Here is a 14,218-nt window from a genome sequence, read left to right as displayed (position 1 = left end):
ATCGTGTTCTATTTATGATTGCTGTGGTTTTCTTTCTAAGTTAACCGGGCCCCTCTGGCTCGGGTGAGCTCAGGAAACTTAAAAATAAAACCACAGCCCGTCCAGCCCAGGGCAGCCCGTGAAACTTAAAAAGAAAACCACAGCATTTATAAATGTAACTGCATTGTATTTATGATTGCGATGGCTTTCACTTTCAGTCTCCCATACAGCGAGCTAAAGGCGATGGCTGCAGACTCTCACAGGGGGTAAAAACCACAGAAACAGATTATCATGCCATGTTCTTTCGAGAGAGGGGCACCTGCTTCCTTTTTTGTTTTTATGATTTCCATGGTTTTCTAACCACAGCAATCATAAATGCAATCATAAATGCAGAAACTTTGTATTTATAATTGCTGCCCCTTTGCTTGTAGGCAAGTCCAGGCAATTATGAATACTTTGCCGGCATCCAGCAGAGTTTTCATAATTGCTGTGACTTTCTTTTCTAGTTTCCTGCACACGGGAAACCAGAAAAGAAAGTCGCAGAAATTATGTAAACTCCGCCAGCAAAGTATTTCTAATTGCTCTGCCTTTCATTTTCCGTTTTCTCTGCTTCCCTGGGCTTGGGGAGCACAGAAAATGTAAAATGAAAGTGAAGGCAGTCTCCTCTCCATGTTAAGCTCTGCTCTGGCTGCAGTAAGCAAAAGCTCCCAGTAGGGGTTTTTTGCTGCTTGATCAGTGCCGCCAGAGAAAAGCTTAACATGCACAGAGGAGGCTGCTTCAAATCACAAAATGGATGCCCCCATGTAAACACGTTTAGCCTCATTTGCTCAAAATTCTACATAGGAACATTAAAAAAAATATGTTTTATATATACATTTTTGATTATTGCCCATCTTTTGGGACAATATAGTTTTTGAGCGCACTTTCCCTTTGATCTAGCAGTGCTGATTGCAGATGCATTTCTAAGGCACATTTCTACAGCATTAATGAGGGTGGCTTTCCGCCTCCTTCATTCTTTTGTATACCAAATTGCCCTCCATTGTCACTGAAAACGGTAGTAAGAGCACATTGTTAAAATATTTCTCGCAGTCGCCATTAAGTTGTCAGATAACACTAAGGCATCCTCACATGCACTATCACACATAAGACAGCCTTCAATTAAAGATAGGGTGCAAGCAATCAACTTGTCAGACAGTAGCCGTCCACTTATATTGTCCCATCTTACCAACCTAACTACATGATCCTGCCATGTGCCACACTTCTCAGAAATAGTACCACCAGACCTAATCCAACGCATCAAGATTAGGGGGTCTTGATCACTTTCCGGCCGGGACTCTATCTTTAAATCAGATATGCGATGCCAGTCCTGCACTGGCAGAAAAAAATAATCTATTAATGATGCACACCTATTATTACGGAAGGTAAAACTCCCCGGCCGATCAGATGGAAACCTTCTGTTTACCGACCGCATGTCTAATTCAGATAGTAATGGCAAAAAAGACTGCCAGATCTGGACATCCCAGGATCTTTAACCATTGTTGGCTGTAATAGATTATGAGCAAAATCTTCTTCCTGCACTTCCAAACCCATCCCCCAGCAATTCCGCCATCTTATATTAAAATCGCCCCTGACAATAAAAACGGGGTGTTTACACCCAAATGACTGAGCACTATCCAGGAATTTCCGGCCCACATTTAAAAGTTCCACAATATCCTCCCCTAGCACCTGGCCATTAAATGAATTATCCAAGTTCAAAATATAGAAAGTGTCAACATCAGGAATGTTTAAGGACACAGCCAAAATTGTAGGAATCGATAAAAATACAGAATAAAAAGGAGCGAGAGATTCTGCCACCAAAGTCACCAGTCCTCCACTGTTTCTTCCTTTCCGGCTTTTCTTTCTGGCAGAGGAAAAGAAAGTTGCAAACCCATCTACCACCACAGGGTTAGTTCCCCAGGTTTCCTGTAATAATATAATGTCAAACCTAGCCAAGAACAACACAAAGTCTTAGTCCGGTAGATGTCTTTCCACGCCAGCAATATTCCAGGATATAATTTCAACTCTGTGTCCCAGGGCACTCACTTTGCTTTCAGCAGTTTTTAAAGCTGATTCATGGATTTATAAACCGGATCTTTAGCCTGCGCTGAAAGCTCCGGCTTGCTGGTATTCAATAGTACATTTTCCAAGATACCCGGGTTTAAATGCATAATTTTGTTGGTACCAGTATGACAGAGGGATTACTCACTGTCGGATTTTCTCCATTTACCAGATTACGAGTAGTTTGCAGAGGCTCACGCATAGTAGGACGGTACCAGCGCTCATGCAGGTGACACTGCAGAGCCCCACTGTCCAGATACATTTCAATTCCCACACCTGAGAGAAGATCCCGCTTAGACCAGAATAGATTTTGCTTTGTTGAGTCAGCAAAGCTGACTCAAATGCTTGATCCCCCACAGTACATACAATCAGAGAGGATGCGCATTAAGGGCAACATTTGATTTGCTTTGCCCACGATTCTCAGCTTATCTGCCACAATGCAAGACAGAGCCCTGCGGTAAGAAAAGAGCAGCACAATGATACACAAGAAATAGATTGCAAAGAGCAACAGTTGTCTGTATAAGAGATTGTGGAACTGATGAATAATGAAACAAGGTTGTGTGTTTAAGAATTGGTCATTGATGATGTAGATTTGTTGTTTTGCAAGTGCACAAAGCAATTAAAAATTGTAACTGGTTATATGTAAATGCATTAAATAACTCAATAATGAGTGAGAAGACGTGTCTCTCATGATCCCCCATTAGGAGGCAATCGTATTTTGGGACCTGACAGCAATCTTCCACTTAGCCAACCTATCCTATACACCTATTGAAACATTTGCACAGCTAATGGTCTTCTTTGTGGGTGTCACACCAGGATGAGCCCTGGAACCGCCTCTCTTTACGCCTGCCTCTCAGGGAAAACTCATCTAATCCTTCAGCTTCTCATGCCACTTAATTTCTGATGATACGAAGGTCATCGTTCACTGTCCCTCCATTACTGCTGATATCTGAAGTAACATCAACAGCTGTCTCTTTGTCATCCAACACTTAATGGCACTGAGCCATCTGGTGCTAAACTCATCTTTAGGACCCAATGCTGATCCCAGTCTGCCATTCCCCATTACCTCCAAGCCTCCTTACACCATCACCCCGGGACTGCAACGTTGAGTTAATCTTTCACAGTAAATTCAAACTAAATCATTTCATTGCTGCTGCAAGAAAAAACCTATATATCTGGAAGATCCAACCACACTCATCCACCACCTTGCCAAAACTCATAACCCCACCTTGGTTCTCAGTGTACTAGGCTACTGCTCTAGACTACTCATGGGTCCCGAATCTACTTTCTCCTCCTTAAAAACGCAGCTTTGCCGCACACACACATCTTTTACAACCTGCATAGATGTTCTACAACCTTGTCTGCCATCACACGCCGGGACGCTCTCTTTGCAGAATGGCTTCTTCTTAATGTTTCATCTCCTTGTTTTTAAATATACCAAGGTCCTAGCCTCCCACTACTATTTCTGGTTGAAACCATTTCTCGTTACTCTCATGCTTGGACTCTCTGCCTCTAGGACTCAACAACCTTACTGTCCATGTCTGCCTCCCACTTTCGTTTCTTTATGATTCGATTCGAGTGAATTGACTTTCTTTCAGTCAGAGACCATAAAACTAATATCACAAGCAAAGCACATTCACAAGCAATCCATAACTGAATACAATACACATTGGGCCTCATTACGAGCTTGGAGGCAGCCATGCCCTTAATAAGGGCATGGCTTCCTCCAAACTCGGGTCCGGGGTCCCTGAATGGGGAAATACTGGGCCATTCCGACTTTGGAGGGCCCGGTATTTCCCCATTCAGGGAACCCGGACCCGGACCATCCCCATTCGAGCCCCCATAGGGCTCAATGGGTATGGGGAACATGCTAACAACAGGCCTGTTAATGACGGGCCCGTTGTTAGCATGCTGGTCCCCTCGCGGGACCCGCAAAGGACATCTGACGTCCAGAGCGTGTGCCGCGAGGGAACCTCTTAATGAGGCACTACGGGGTTAACGGTGCCAGCACCTTTACCGGCACCGTTAACCCCTTACCGCTTCACTTGTAAGAGGCCCATTATCTACATAGTCATCAAAATCAATACCTAAAACAAACCATGTGTCAAACACATTCAAAACGTTCATATAAAAACAGTAAAAAACTTCGGATTTACAAAGTGCTTAATAGAATTGATGGTAATTTTCTATTACAAAGCGAGGTCATAATTTGAAAATGTTAGCAAATTACTACCCAGACCCAATAATGTGCCAAATGCATTGTTAGGCAGCCCGATTAAGTCTCATCCTCCAAACCGTAGACAAAGCATTAACAACTGAATGCACTGCCAGATCATCATTGGAGTTTGTGCACACAGTCAAGGCTCGCTTCACAGTACCTACTGCCCTGCATGTAAATAAAACCTTGAGATATTTATTCTTGATTACATGACAAAAGGGACGAAAAACAAGTGTGGTATATTCTCAATCGCACCCTCACATAAGGGACACATTTTAGAGGTTTCACAGTTCCACCTGTGTAGTGTTTCAGCAAGTGGGAGTACACCTAAGCGAAGCGTCAGATGCAATGCCGTCGATTGTTTGGGACATAACAGATCCAGGTATCTTTCATAACCAAAACTCTGTTTCAACTGCCAGCATCTCCTTTCACTCTCACTACTTGCAATGTCAACAAGAATTATTTTTATAATAATCGTTTTAGAGTTTGCATTAATAAGCTTCTTTACCTTACTGGGACCTCACCACTGGAATGCTCTTATGCCTGACTTCAAGCCAGTCCAGCTGGTGGAGGCATTTAAGACCAGGCAGAAGTTACACCTGATATCTAGTAAAGTTATGCCGGTATGACGTCCTTTCATCGACAATCTTTTGTTCAACTAGTTTTTTTCTGACAAATGTTTAACAAAAAAACTTATTGAAGAATATAGGGGGGTGGGACAGAGAATATAAGGGGCGGAGGGTCGGGAATAGAGAAAAAAACAATAGGGGATGGAGGATTGGGGAGAACCCCATAAAAAAAATAACAATTTCGATTCATTTTTTTGTTGAAAGCGTTTTGTAAAAAACTCATTAAAAAAAGACTGTCGATGAAATGACATAGAACCAGTTATGCGTCCTACCTTCCTCTTGCCCATCCACCAGAACTCTCTGCCTGTTCCAAACCGTATGTCAATAGGTCATTTTGCAATTGTGTGTGTAATGACTGATTCATGAACGCCGCCACCCCTTTTAACCCTTTATCCCCACCCTTTCTATATTTAGTTTTCAGGTTTTTTCAGTAACATTTCATTTGTTGTTATCTTTTTAGTAGCATCACTGGGTACCATAGTTACGCATGTCATTCTGTTGTCTCCTACTGATTATGTGTGTTTCCACACCCTACCCCTTCCAACACAAGGCATAGCTGTTAAAACCTCCAGAAATGGTATTGCCCTTGCTGTTTGTGCTATGTACAGTGCTTCAGGTTTAGGCACAACCCAATCACCCGAATAAATACAAATAAAATACAAACAATTTTAAAAAATAATGCTGCATGAAATACCAATAGAAATTACCTTCATTTGATTTGTTGTATTTCACTCCATGAGAGTGCATGCTATAGTTTCTTGATGCAAAGTTTTTGAGGTGTATGACCAAGGAATCGCCAACTTGTGCCCTTATAACAGGCCCCATGTATCCCAGCCAGGCTGGCTTTTTAACTTCCTCCGTGAAAGATCCATTGGTGTACTGTGTGTAGACAGCCTTCTTATACAAGCGCCCTATTCTGTCAGGTCCTTGCTGGAGGAAGACGCTGGCATGTCTGGAAAACATAGAAAACCCCAAATGTTCATTATATTTATATCAAAATGTGAAACAAGCATTCAATTTTGTAATGGTATTTAGTGATTCATTTCATAGGCACTGTATAGGTTTCATCATGAGGCTTTACCTTTATACACTCAGGTGCACACGCCTTTTGGCAGGTGCTTGCATCTTATGTCCGGGTATTGGCTTCATCATTAGGAATTGCCATCACATGTCCATGTACACACAAAATTGATAGGTAGTGGCATTAAATGCCCAGGCACTCACACCAATGGCATGGATTTCCATGACAAGTCGGCTACGTATGGTCATCAAAAGATATGTAAGTCAGAACATTGCTGGGGATTGCCATCAAATGCCCAGGTTCTCTTATCAGCACCGGAGACTGCCATCAAAGATCCAGCAACTCTCCTGGTGACTAGACCGCCATCAAAGATCCAGCAACTCTCCTGATGACTAGACTGACATCAAATATCCAGCAGCTCTCCTGATGACTAGACTGCCATCCAATATCCAGCAGCTCTCCTGATGACTAGACTGCCATCCAATATCCAGTAACTCTCCTGATGACTATACTGCCATTCAATATCCAGTAACTCTCCTGATGACTAGACTGCCATCCAATATCCAGCCACTCTCCTGATGACTAGACTGCCATCAAATATCCAGCAACGCTCCTGATGACTAGACTGCCATCAAATATCCAGCAACGCTCCTGATGACTAGACTGCCATCAAATATCCAGCAACGCTCCTGATGACTAGACTGCCATCAAATATCCAGCAACTCTCCTGATGACTAGACTGCCATCAAATATCCAGCAACTATCCTGATGACTAGACTGCCATCCAATATCCAGCAACTCTCCTGATGACTAGACTGCCATCCAATATCCAGCAACTCTGCTGATGACTAGAGGCTGGCATTTGTTAAATTCTACAGTTGAAAATAATGCGTGCCTTTTGGTGAGTGGTTCCGGTGGCAAGGTCTCCTTCCTCACTTTGGGAACCTTCCATGTGGTGACCAAAAGAATGCATGTCTCCACATGCAAGCAGATGAGTGCTCTGACGGCAATGATCCCCTGTTCACCCTCACTTGGTCCCCGTCTTCGGACAGGGAGCAGTCATATGGCATCAACTAGGAATAGGCTCTCATTAGGAGACACAGCCCCTGCACCTGGGACGCAGAGACTATGTGGGATCCAGTAAAACAGGCTCTTCACATCCCCCAAAGCACAGTGCTTTTGCTTCTATTGAAGCCAGTGGTCCTGCAACTACTGGGCATTTAAGGGAACCAAGGGGTGGTTATTCAGTGGCACCACTATGCTCAGCTCCCCTCATATGAGTTGTGCCAACCACCAAGAGAAAGAGGGGAACCGGAAATAAGAAGGAAAACTTGCCAGTTAACCGGCCATCCATCGCGCAACAATGGTTAAGATGCTTGGAGGGTGAGTGAACCAATCCCATGGAAGGTGGAACCCACCAAAAGCGTGTGTGTGATAGAATGGCATCTGGAGAGGGCATGATAGCACACCCTTTTTTATATTTTGATTACATAAAATGATGCAAGTAATTATGTTTCTGAAAGGGAGGTCTGCTTATCAAACACCACCTTTCATAAATGTTCCATGCCAACATTATAGTGCACACATGTGCCTTTGCTGAGACAGCACATATGTGCCCTCAGCCCAGGCTCTGTGGTGACACAGGGCATGCTTGAAGGTCATGTGTGCAACTTTGACAGCTTGTGGAACACAAAGTTCCTGCAGGCAGTTGTGATGTTTTAAACTGCTGTACCGCTGATCTGAAATATATTAATTGCATGCCTTTGTCAGTCTGGTGGCATGTAATTTTCTTTAAATATAAGTTGTAGTAAAGTGACAGATAGGAGCGCACTATTCTACAGGCACAGAAATTTGATACCAAACTAGTGTAATCTTTGTGAGCAGGGCTCAGCTATAACAGGACTGGTATGTGACTTGGTCTCCAATCTGGCTGTTTTCACTAGAGTCATGCGGAACAATAGACAGGATGCTTACTAGATTCTGCTGCAGGAAGGTTAACACCTTCACTCAGGGCATAGGAACGCCCCCAAGGTCTCCTGGGAACCAGGGCTGCCATGTGTCCTTCTGGGTCCTGGCCTTCTGTCCATCGCCCGCAGCATCCGGCATCCCCTGCACTTGCCTTCAGGCACTAATTGCCCTGTGATGTCTCACAGGCCTGCACTTATTGTATTGGCTGGTGACCCCTTTTTCTACCAAGTGGTCACTGCCTGCACTTACATGTTGCCTTTGCAACTGGCTCTTTGCCACTTCCTCCCTCTGTGTAACCTTGCGCACTTACCCCTTCCCCAGTCCCTTCTCTCTCTCTCTCTGCACTTCCACGCTCTGAATGTTCACAAGGCCTAGTAGGACCGCTTTTGTCTTTGATAATTCACTGTTATTCTATTCCAGTGTCTTGCATTGATACCTTGTTACCATTCTTTTTTCCTGTGGAAGCTTTGAAACATAATTACTTGATCTATAATCACCTTACAAATGCTCAATAAAATAAAATAAATAAAAGTGGCACTAACATAACAAAAAACACTCTTACACTCACACTCTCTCACTCTCAAATCTATACTGGACCCTCTGCAATCTGCCTTCCACCCTTGTTTTGGGACAGAATCTGCACTGACAGCGGTATGGGAGGATCTCCTCGAGGTGGCAGATCAGGGGGACTTGTCCCTTCTGGATATGTTAGATCTCTCTGCAGCCTTTGATCAGATGGATCACTGCATTTTACTTGGTAGGCTCAGAAAGATCAGCAACAGATCCGTCCAAGCTAGTAAATGGCTTGCGTTTTTCCTCTGAGAGAGACAGCAAATGATTAGGATGGATGGTTTCACATCAACCCTGTTTCTCGCCTGCTATTTAACTTATATTTGTGTCCTCTGATGGATCTGCTTAGAACACATAATGTCAAATTCCATTCATATGCGGACGACACATAAGTGTCTGTAAAACTAAGGAATGTCGATGAGGCCTATGAAATGGTTGAAAATTGTTTGCTCAATGTAAGAAGTTGGATGCCTTTAAATTGGCTCCTACTGAATGCCGGCAAAAAAGAAGTGGCATTGTTTGGTCCAAATCACTGTTTGAATTATAACATGTGCCCGGATCCACCTTGCTTTTGGGATGTAGACCTATTGTTCACACACAAAATCAAAAATCTTGGCTGTACATGGCAAGAAGATCTAGGATGTACAGCCCAGTTGAGTGTGAAGGTCCAATCTCTTTTTTTACCCTGCACCTTTTATGGCAGGCCGTCCCTTACAGTCCGGTGGAGGACCACCCTATGGTGGTGGGAGCTATGGTTAATTCCCACCTAGACTACGGCAACAGACTATTAGTAGGCATACCACTTGCCCAAATGCATCATATGCAAAAAGCTCAAAATGCCACTGTCTGGTTGATATTTAAAGTAAGTCCTCCCCAGTCTCTGAGTTCCGTCATTCCCTGCACTGGCTCACGGTGAAGGACTGGATAGATGTTAAAGTTCTTTGCTTGGTGTTTAAGTGTGTTAATGTCCTGGCCCCTTTATATCTATATGAGAAATGTCGGCAGTACCTTCCAACCAGGCAACTGCACTCAGGCGACAAGCTGCTTTTGAAAATTCCCAGGTCTAAGCATGTGTTTCGGGGCGACCGTATGGCCCTAAACTCTGGAATAGCCTACTGCAGGGAATCCGGGCCTTTAAATCATTATATCAGTTCCGTAGGGCACTAAAAACACACCTATTCAAATAGCTGTTAGGTGGGCTATGTTAGAATTATACTCATAATAATTTGTTATTTATAACGTGCTTAATCGCCAAAGGTTTTTCAGCGCAGACCCAGGGACCGAACCTGTGTTGCTCTGCATTGTCTTGCTTCCAAGGCAAGCACATTGCCCATGAGCTATCCTCCCGATACGGTAGAAACAAATAAATGGATTCAGTCTCTTAGCAGGGTCAAGTTGTGGTCGCATAACCCATTTTGGATGGGGCTGCTACCTCATGTCATCTGCACCGAGATATGATTATGTTTGTCAGGTGCGCATTATAAATATTTCAAAATAAAATAAAATCACACCAGGGTGCTGACCTCTGCAGTCCCTTTGAGGTCAGCAGACTTGGGAAGGGACTTGGTTAGAGTAGTTGGAGGGGAGGTGAGCTGAAAGAGGGGTTCTCCCATCTTAGTTTCTGTTAGGGCACTCTACCTCTTCCTGTCCCATACTGGGTGTGATGTCATAGGGCACAGGGTATTTGTCAGAACAGCCTGTATTGGACCCCTTATACAAGGCCTTCTTTGGAGCAATACCAGTGACATTTTGCCTTTATAAAGAGAGGCATTCCTCTTCTTCTTTAAGTCATCTTTGGACTCTTAAAAGGACAAGAAGGTTTCGCTAGACCACTATTGGGATTACATCCTGCTCCAAAGTCCTCGTCCATAGACATGAAGATAGCAGGCATCGAAGGTATTGGAGTGTTGTGTCCCCTAACCATCCTCAGGTAACAGTGGGGGGTAATGGCTACTATGGGACCAAGGCATCTCTATTGAATGCTCTGGAACCAGGCTCGTGGTCACTAGAGATGAAGCAATCCCTATAGGTGCCAACCGCACCACCTGGAGTGTGAGGGAGGAACAGAAGGATTTACCTTCTGCCTGGAAATGCTCGACTGTGTCTTTCATCAATCACCAAAAATAGGAAGTAATCCTGGCTTCCTCTGCCTCTCTGATGTGCCTTTGGCAGAGGTTTGAAACCTTCAATGCTGTCCAATCTGATGGACGGAAACTGCCAGAGTCCTCCTTGATCTCGATTGCCTCTGTTACTTTTAGCTGGCTTGACACCCCACACTGAAGCTTCACTTTCTCTGCATCTGAGACCTGCTGATTCTTTTAGCATAGCTAATACGACACTGTCACCTGGCCATCAGTTCCCTCAAGCTCCCAGCCAAAACTGTGCAGTGCCCTGACATCCTATTGAGCCAGCCAAGCCTGCTCTCCTCTTCCTTGTTGCCAAGGTCACCAAGTTTTTCACTGCCACCATCCTGACACTGCCTCCCATTCCCAGCATCTTTGACCCATAATCCGAGACCGCAACCAACCAGCACTGCATCATTGGGACCTGCATCATTGGGACACACAACTCAACACCAGGCTGGTGCCCAGACTTCAGTTTCGACATTGAACACTGAAAGGCCTGGCTCAACTCAGATAAATCCCAAAGACAAGACATATCCTTGAACAGGGAAATTGTTGCCAGTCTATTGCCTGAATACTCCTGCTCATCTACCTAGAGTGCCCTTTTACAAAGGTCTGCGTTCTCTGCAATTAATTTACAGGATTGGGTTTTTAAAGTGTTTTCTGATTAGTTCTTTGAATGTTATTATTTAATGAAAAGGCTATACTTTACATAACCTTTATTGGACATTCTATAATTTTAAAACCATTGCACTTAAGTTGTTTGGTTTGCTACTGTTATCATCTCACAACCCTCCTGAAGATATAGTTTTCTAACATTGAGGAACTTTTTTGAGATATCATAGGCCTGTACCTTTGCGACCAAATCGGGGTTACTAGGTTTTTATTAGCCTTTTTAGGGTTTTTGTCTTTTGTGGTTGGTACTTTGTCGCATGAGTGTAGGTCACTATGGAGACACGAGTTCCTCTACTCCGTTTGTAAACTGTAGGAAAAGTTGCAACTGTGTCTGCACTTATTTGCACCAAGATAAATTACTGGTGTATTTCCTTTTGCTATGAATGACAAATCCAAAAGTTCTGTTGTATTTGATAAAGTTTTTTATTTTGAATTTTCAGCCCCTCTTGGATGACACATGTTTCGGCGTACTACCTGCACCTTTTTCAAATACAGGCCTTTAATGTGTCATTACGGTTCACACAAATAATAATGTTCTTATTGAAAATTAAGCACTTTTAGTCTTGGGCTCAATCCCACCTGAAAATTCTGATGCTCGCGCTACAAGCGTGAAGATATAGCCTGCCCTCGGCCTGTGCTACAACACAAGGCAAAGGAGGTATTCCTTTCGCTCTTTGCCTGGTTTACCTTTATGATTTGGATCACTACTGGGTCAGTAGTAGTGTGGAGGTGAGTAGGCAGTTAAACCTCCACTTGTCCCTGTACTTCTGTAGAGCAGTAGTCATATCATCACAGTGTGAGTTGAGAGGTACGTACATTGCTTTAACTATGCATTGGACCCAGAACGCTCACTAGTTACAACACAATTCACGGATTCTCCCTCACTGACAATGCTGTATGCTCAATCCTCTCTGCATCTACATAAACACAGGGAAGTACCATTTTATGCTTCGAAACCAAATGCTCTGAGAATGTAAACATGGTATAAAAGTCATGTTTTGGGTGGGGAAGTGGGCTGGAAGGTTCATATGGATGGGCCTGGCCATGAGTGGTCAGTGGGTGAAAAGCCAAACAACATCTATAGGCTGTGTGTAAATCCTTGTACTCCATCTGCCCTATGTTTACACTCTCATGCAATAGTTCTGTATCACTAGAGTTTGCTAACATGACACCTGTGAGTCATTACAAAAAAGTAGAATTAAACAGTAGCTTTGAGGGAAGTACTCAAGAGTGGTGTTCTGCTTCTTAAACAAATCATAATGCCGTAAAACATTAACATGTGTTGCTATAATACGGACTACTGATGTTGCGCTGTGAGTAAGGGCAAAAAACATTGTAGAACTGTGTTCTTTAACTTGTGGATGTGGCAAGTCAGTTGAATTGTGCCTTTTTAGCCAGAGTCTCAAAGGCATCTGGCAAGTTCAACACAACTACCATACATGGGCCACTATCATCCATGCCAAGAGGGTAACTGTCAATGACAGGATAGTGGCAGTATTGAAAACACTTGTGTATAAGCACATAGTAAATAAACAATCAATCAATCAATTGTGGCTGTAATTCAGATTGAAAGCTCTGTAGGAGGTTGTGCTCTGTGATTGTTTCATGTCAAGGGTAATTTTTCAATGATATTTCAATAAAGGGAACTGAGAAGGTATGCATGATTTCCAATTCTGGATGGTTGAGAGCAGTCTTCTTCAGCAGAGGAAGGATTTGGCCAGTTTTTAAAATGTTGTAGAGTATGTCTTGAGTGAGGGAGGCATTAATGTGTGAATCAGTGAGCTTAGTGCCTTTTAGGAGAGTTTCTTGAGAATTAAGGCTGGGAGGATTTGTTCTTCATAGGTGGTGTTCTTTGCAGCTGTCAACGTGTTCGTCAAGTGTAATGGACATTATGTTTGCCCATGTTGGCACCTCCCAATTGAAGGGTGTGTCCAATGGATCTCCTGAGCATGGTGCTGTTAATGCAGTGCCTGCTTTTGCCCTTTTCATCCATTAGAAGGTCACTGATACCATTTATTGTGCCTGTGCAGTGAGGATTACAGATTATAGTAGAAGGTTGATACATTTTATTCAGCTTATAAGCGGGAACTGCTCTTCCTGGAGGCGTCTGATATGGTTAATGACAAGCAACCCTTCTTGTCTGTGGTGATGAAAATCCTGGATGTGGAGTGAAGAGCTGTCAGTGTTATGTGGTCTTTTGGGTTTTGTTATTTTCCATAGATGTTCTTGTCTGTGGCTGGAGTGCTTACTGCCTCTGAGTTCTTGTATCATGGATAGGAGGGTTTATTTGGTTGGATCACATCTTCAGTGAAGGGTGTGTGTTGTGAGTGACTGTCAGGTTTTCTTCAAAGTGCACACATCAGGACCTCCTTGAATGAGTTATGGGGAGTCTGCGGCTGCTTTGGTGGCTTTGGCACGAGGAAGTTGTATGTGCTGTGGTATGATAGGTTTGGGCTCTTTTTACCTCTCCAATTCCCTCCTTTCTCCTTTTAACTCATAGCTCCTAGGTCATTTCCCCTCTGGGCATCCAAAATGAAGGGCAGGCGATGCTAAGGACAATTTCTGTTTGGTCATGTTGGGCCCTAGAAAGAACCAATATCTTTACACCCTTCAAGCATGTAATCAATAAATCATGTGTCCAACCCACTCATTCCAAAGCACATTACCACCATGACCACACAATGCAAACAAACTCACCACCATTGGTAACATAGACAGCACACCATGGCAAGCTCCTTTGTATTACCAAGTAACTAATCCACCAACAACCCCTAGAAAAACTCGAAAGCTGGTACTCAACACCTGCTCAGAGATCTTGTATACAGCCCACATCACAAACATCATCACTACCCACAAACTGGACACACTTGTTGTTACTGATACCACTCAACCTCACTCATAAATCACGCAACCTCACTCATAAATGCCTGTCCAACAA

General features: G+C 43.5%; 1 protein-coding gene across 1 annotated transcript in view; it reads right to left on the bottom strand.

The window, feature by feature from the left end:
* CP (ceruloplasmin) overlaps positions 1-14,218 on the bottom strand; it is a 536,222-nt gene that overhangs the window by 498,933 nt on the left and 23,071 nt on the right. The window contains exon 2 of the mRNA XM_069618363.1: positions 5,631-5,875. Coding sequence (XP_069474464.1) covers positions 5,631-5,875 — 245 coding nt within the window. The remainder of the gene's footprint in view (positions 1-5,630; positions 5,876-14,218) is intronic.

The sequence above is a fragment of the Ambystoma mexicanum genome, chromosome 10 (genome assembly GCF_040938575.1).
Source record: "Ambystoma mexicanum isolate Mex_15411 chromosome 10, UKY_AmexF1_1, whole genome shotgun sequence".
In the NCBI taxonomy this organism is placed as follows: domain Eukaryota; kingdom Metazoa; phylum Chordata; class Amphibia; order Caudata; family Ambystomatidae; genus Ambystoma; species Ambystoma mexicanum.
Note: the sequence above shows the minus strand (reverse complement) of the source record. Positions and strands in the feature narration are given on the sequence as shown.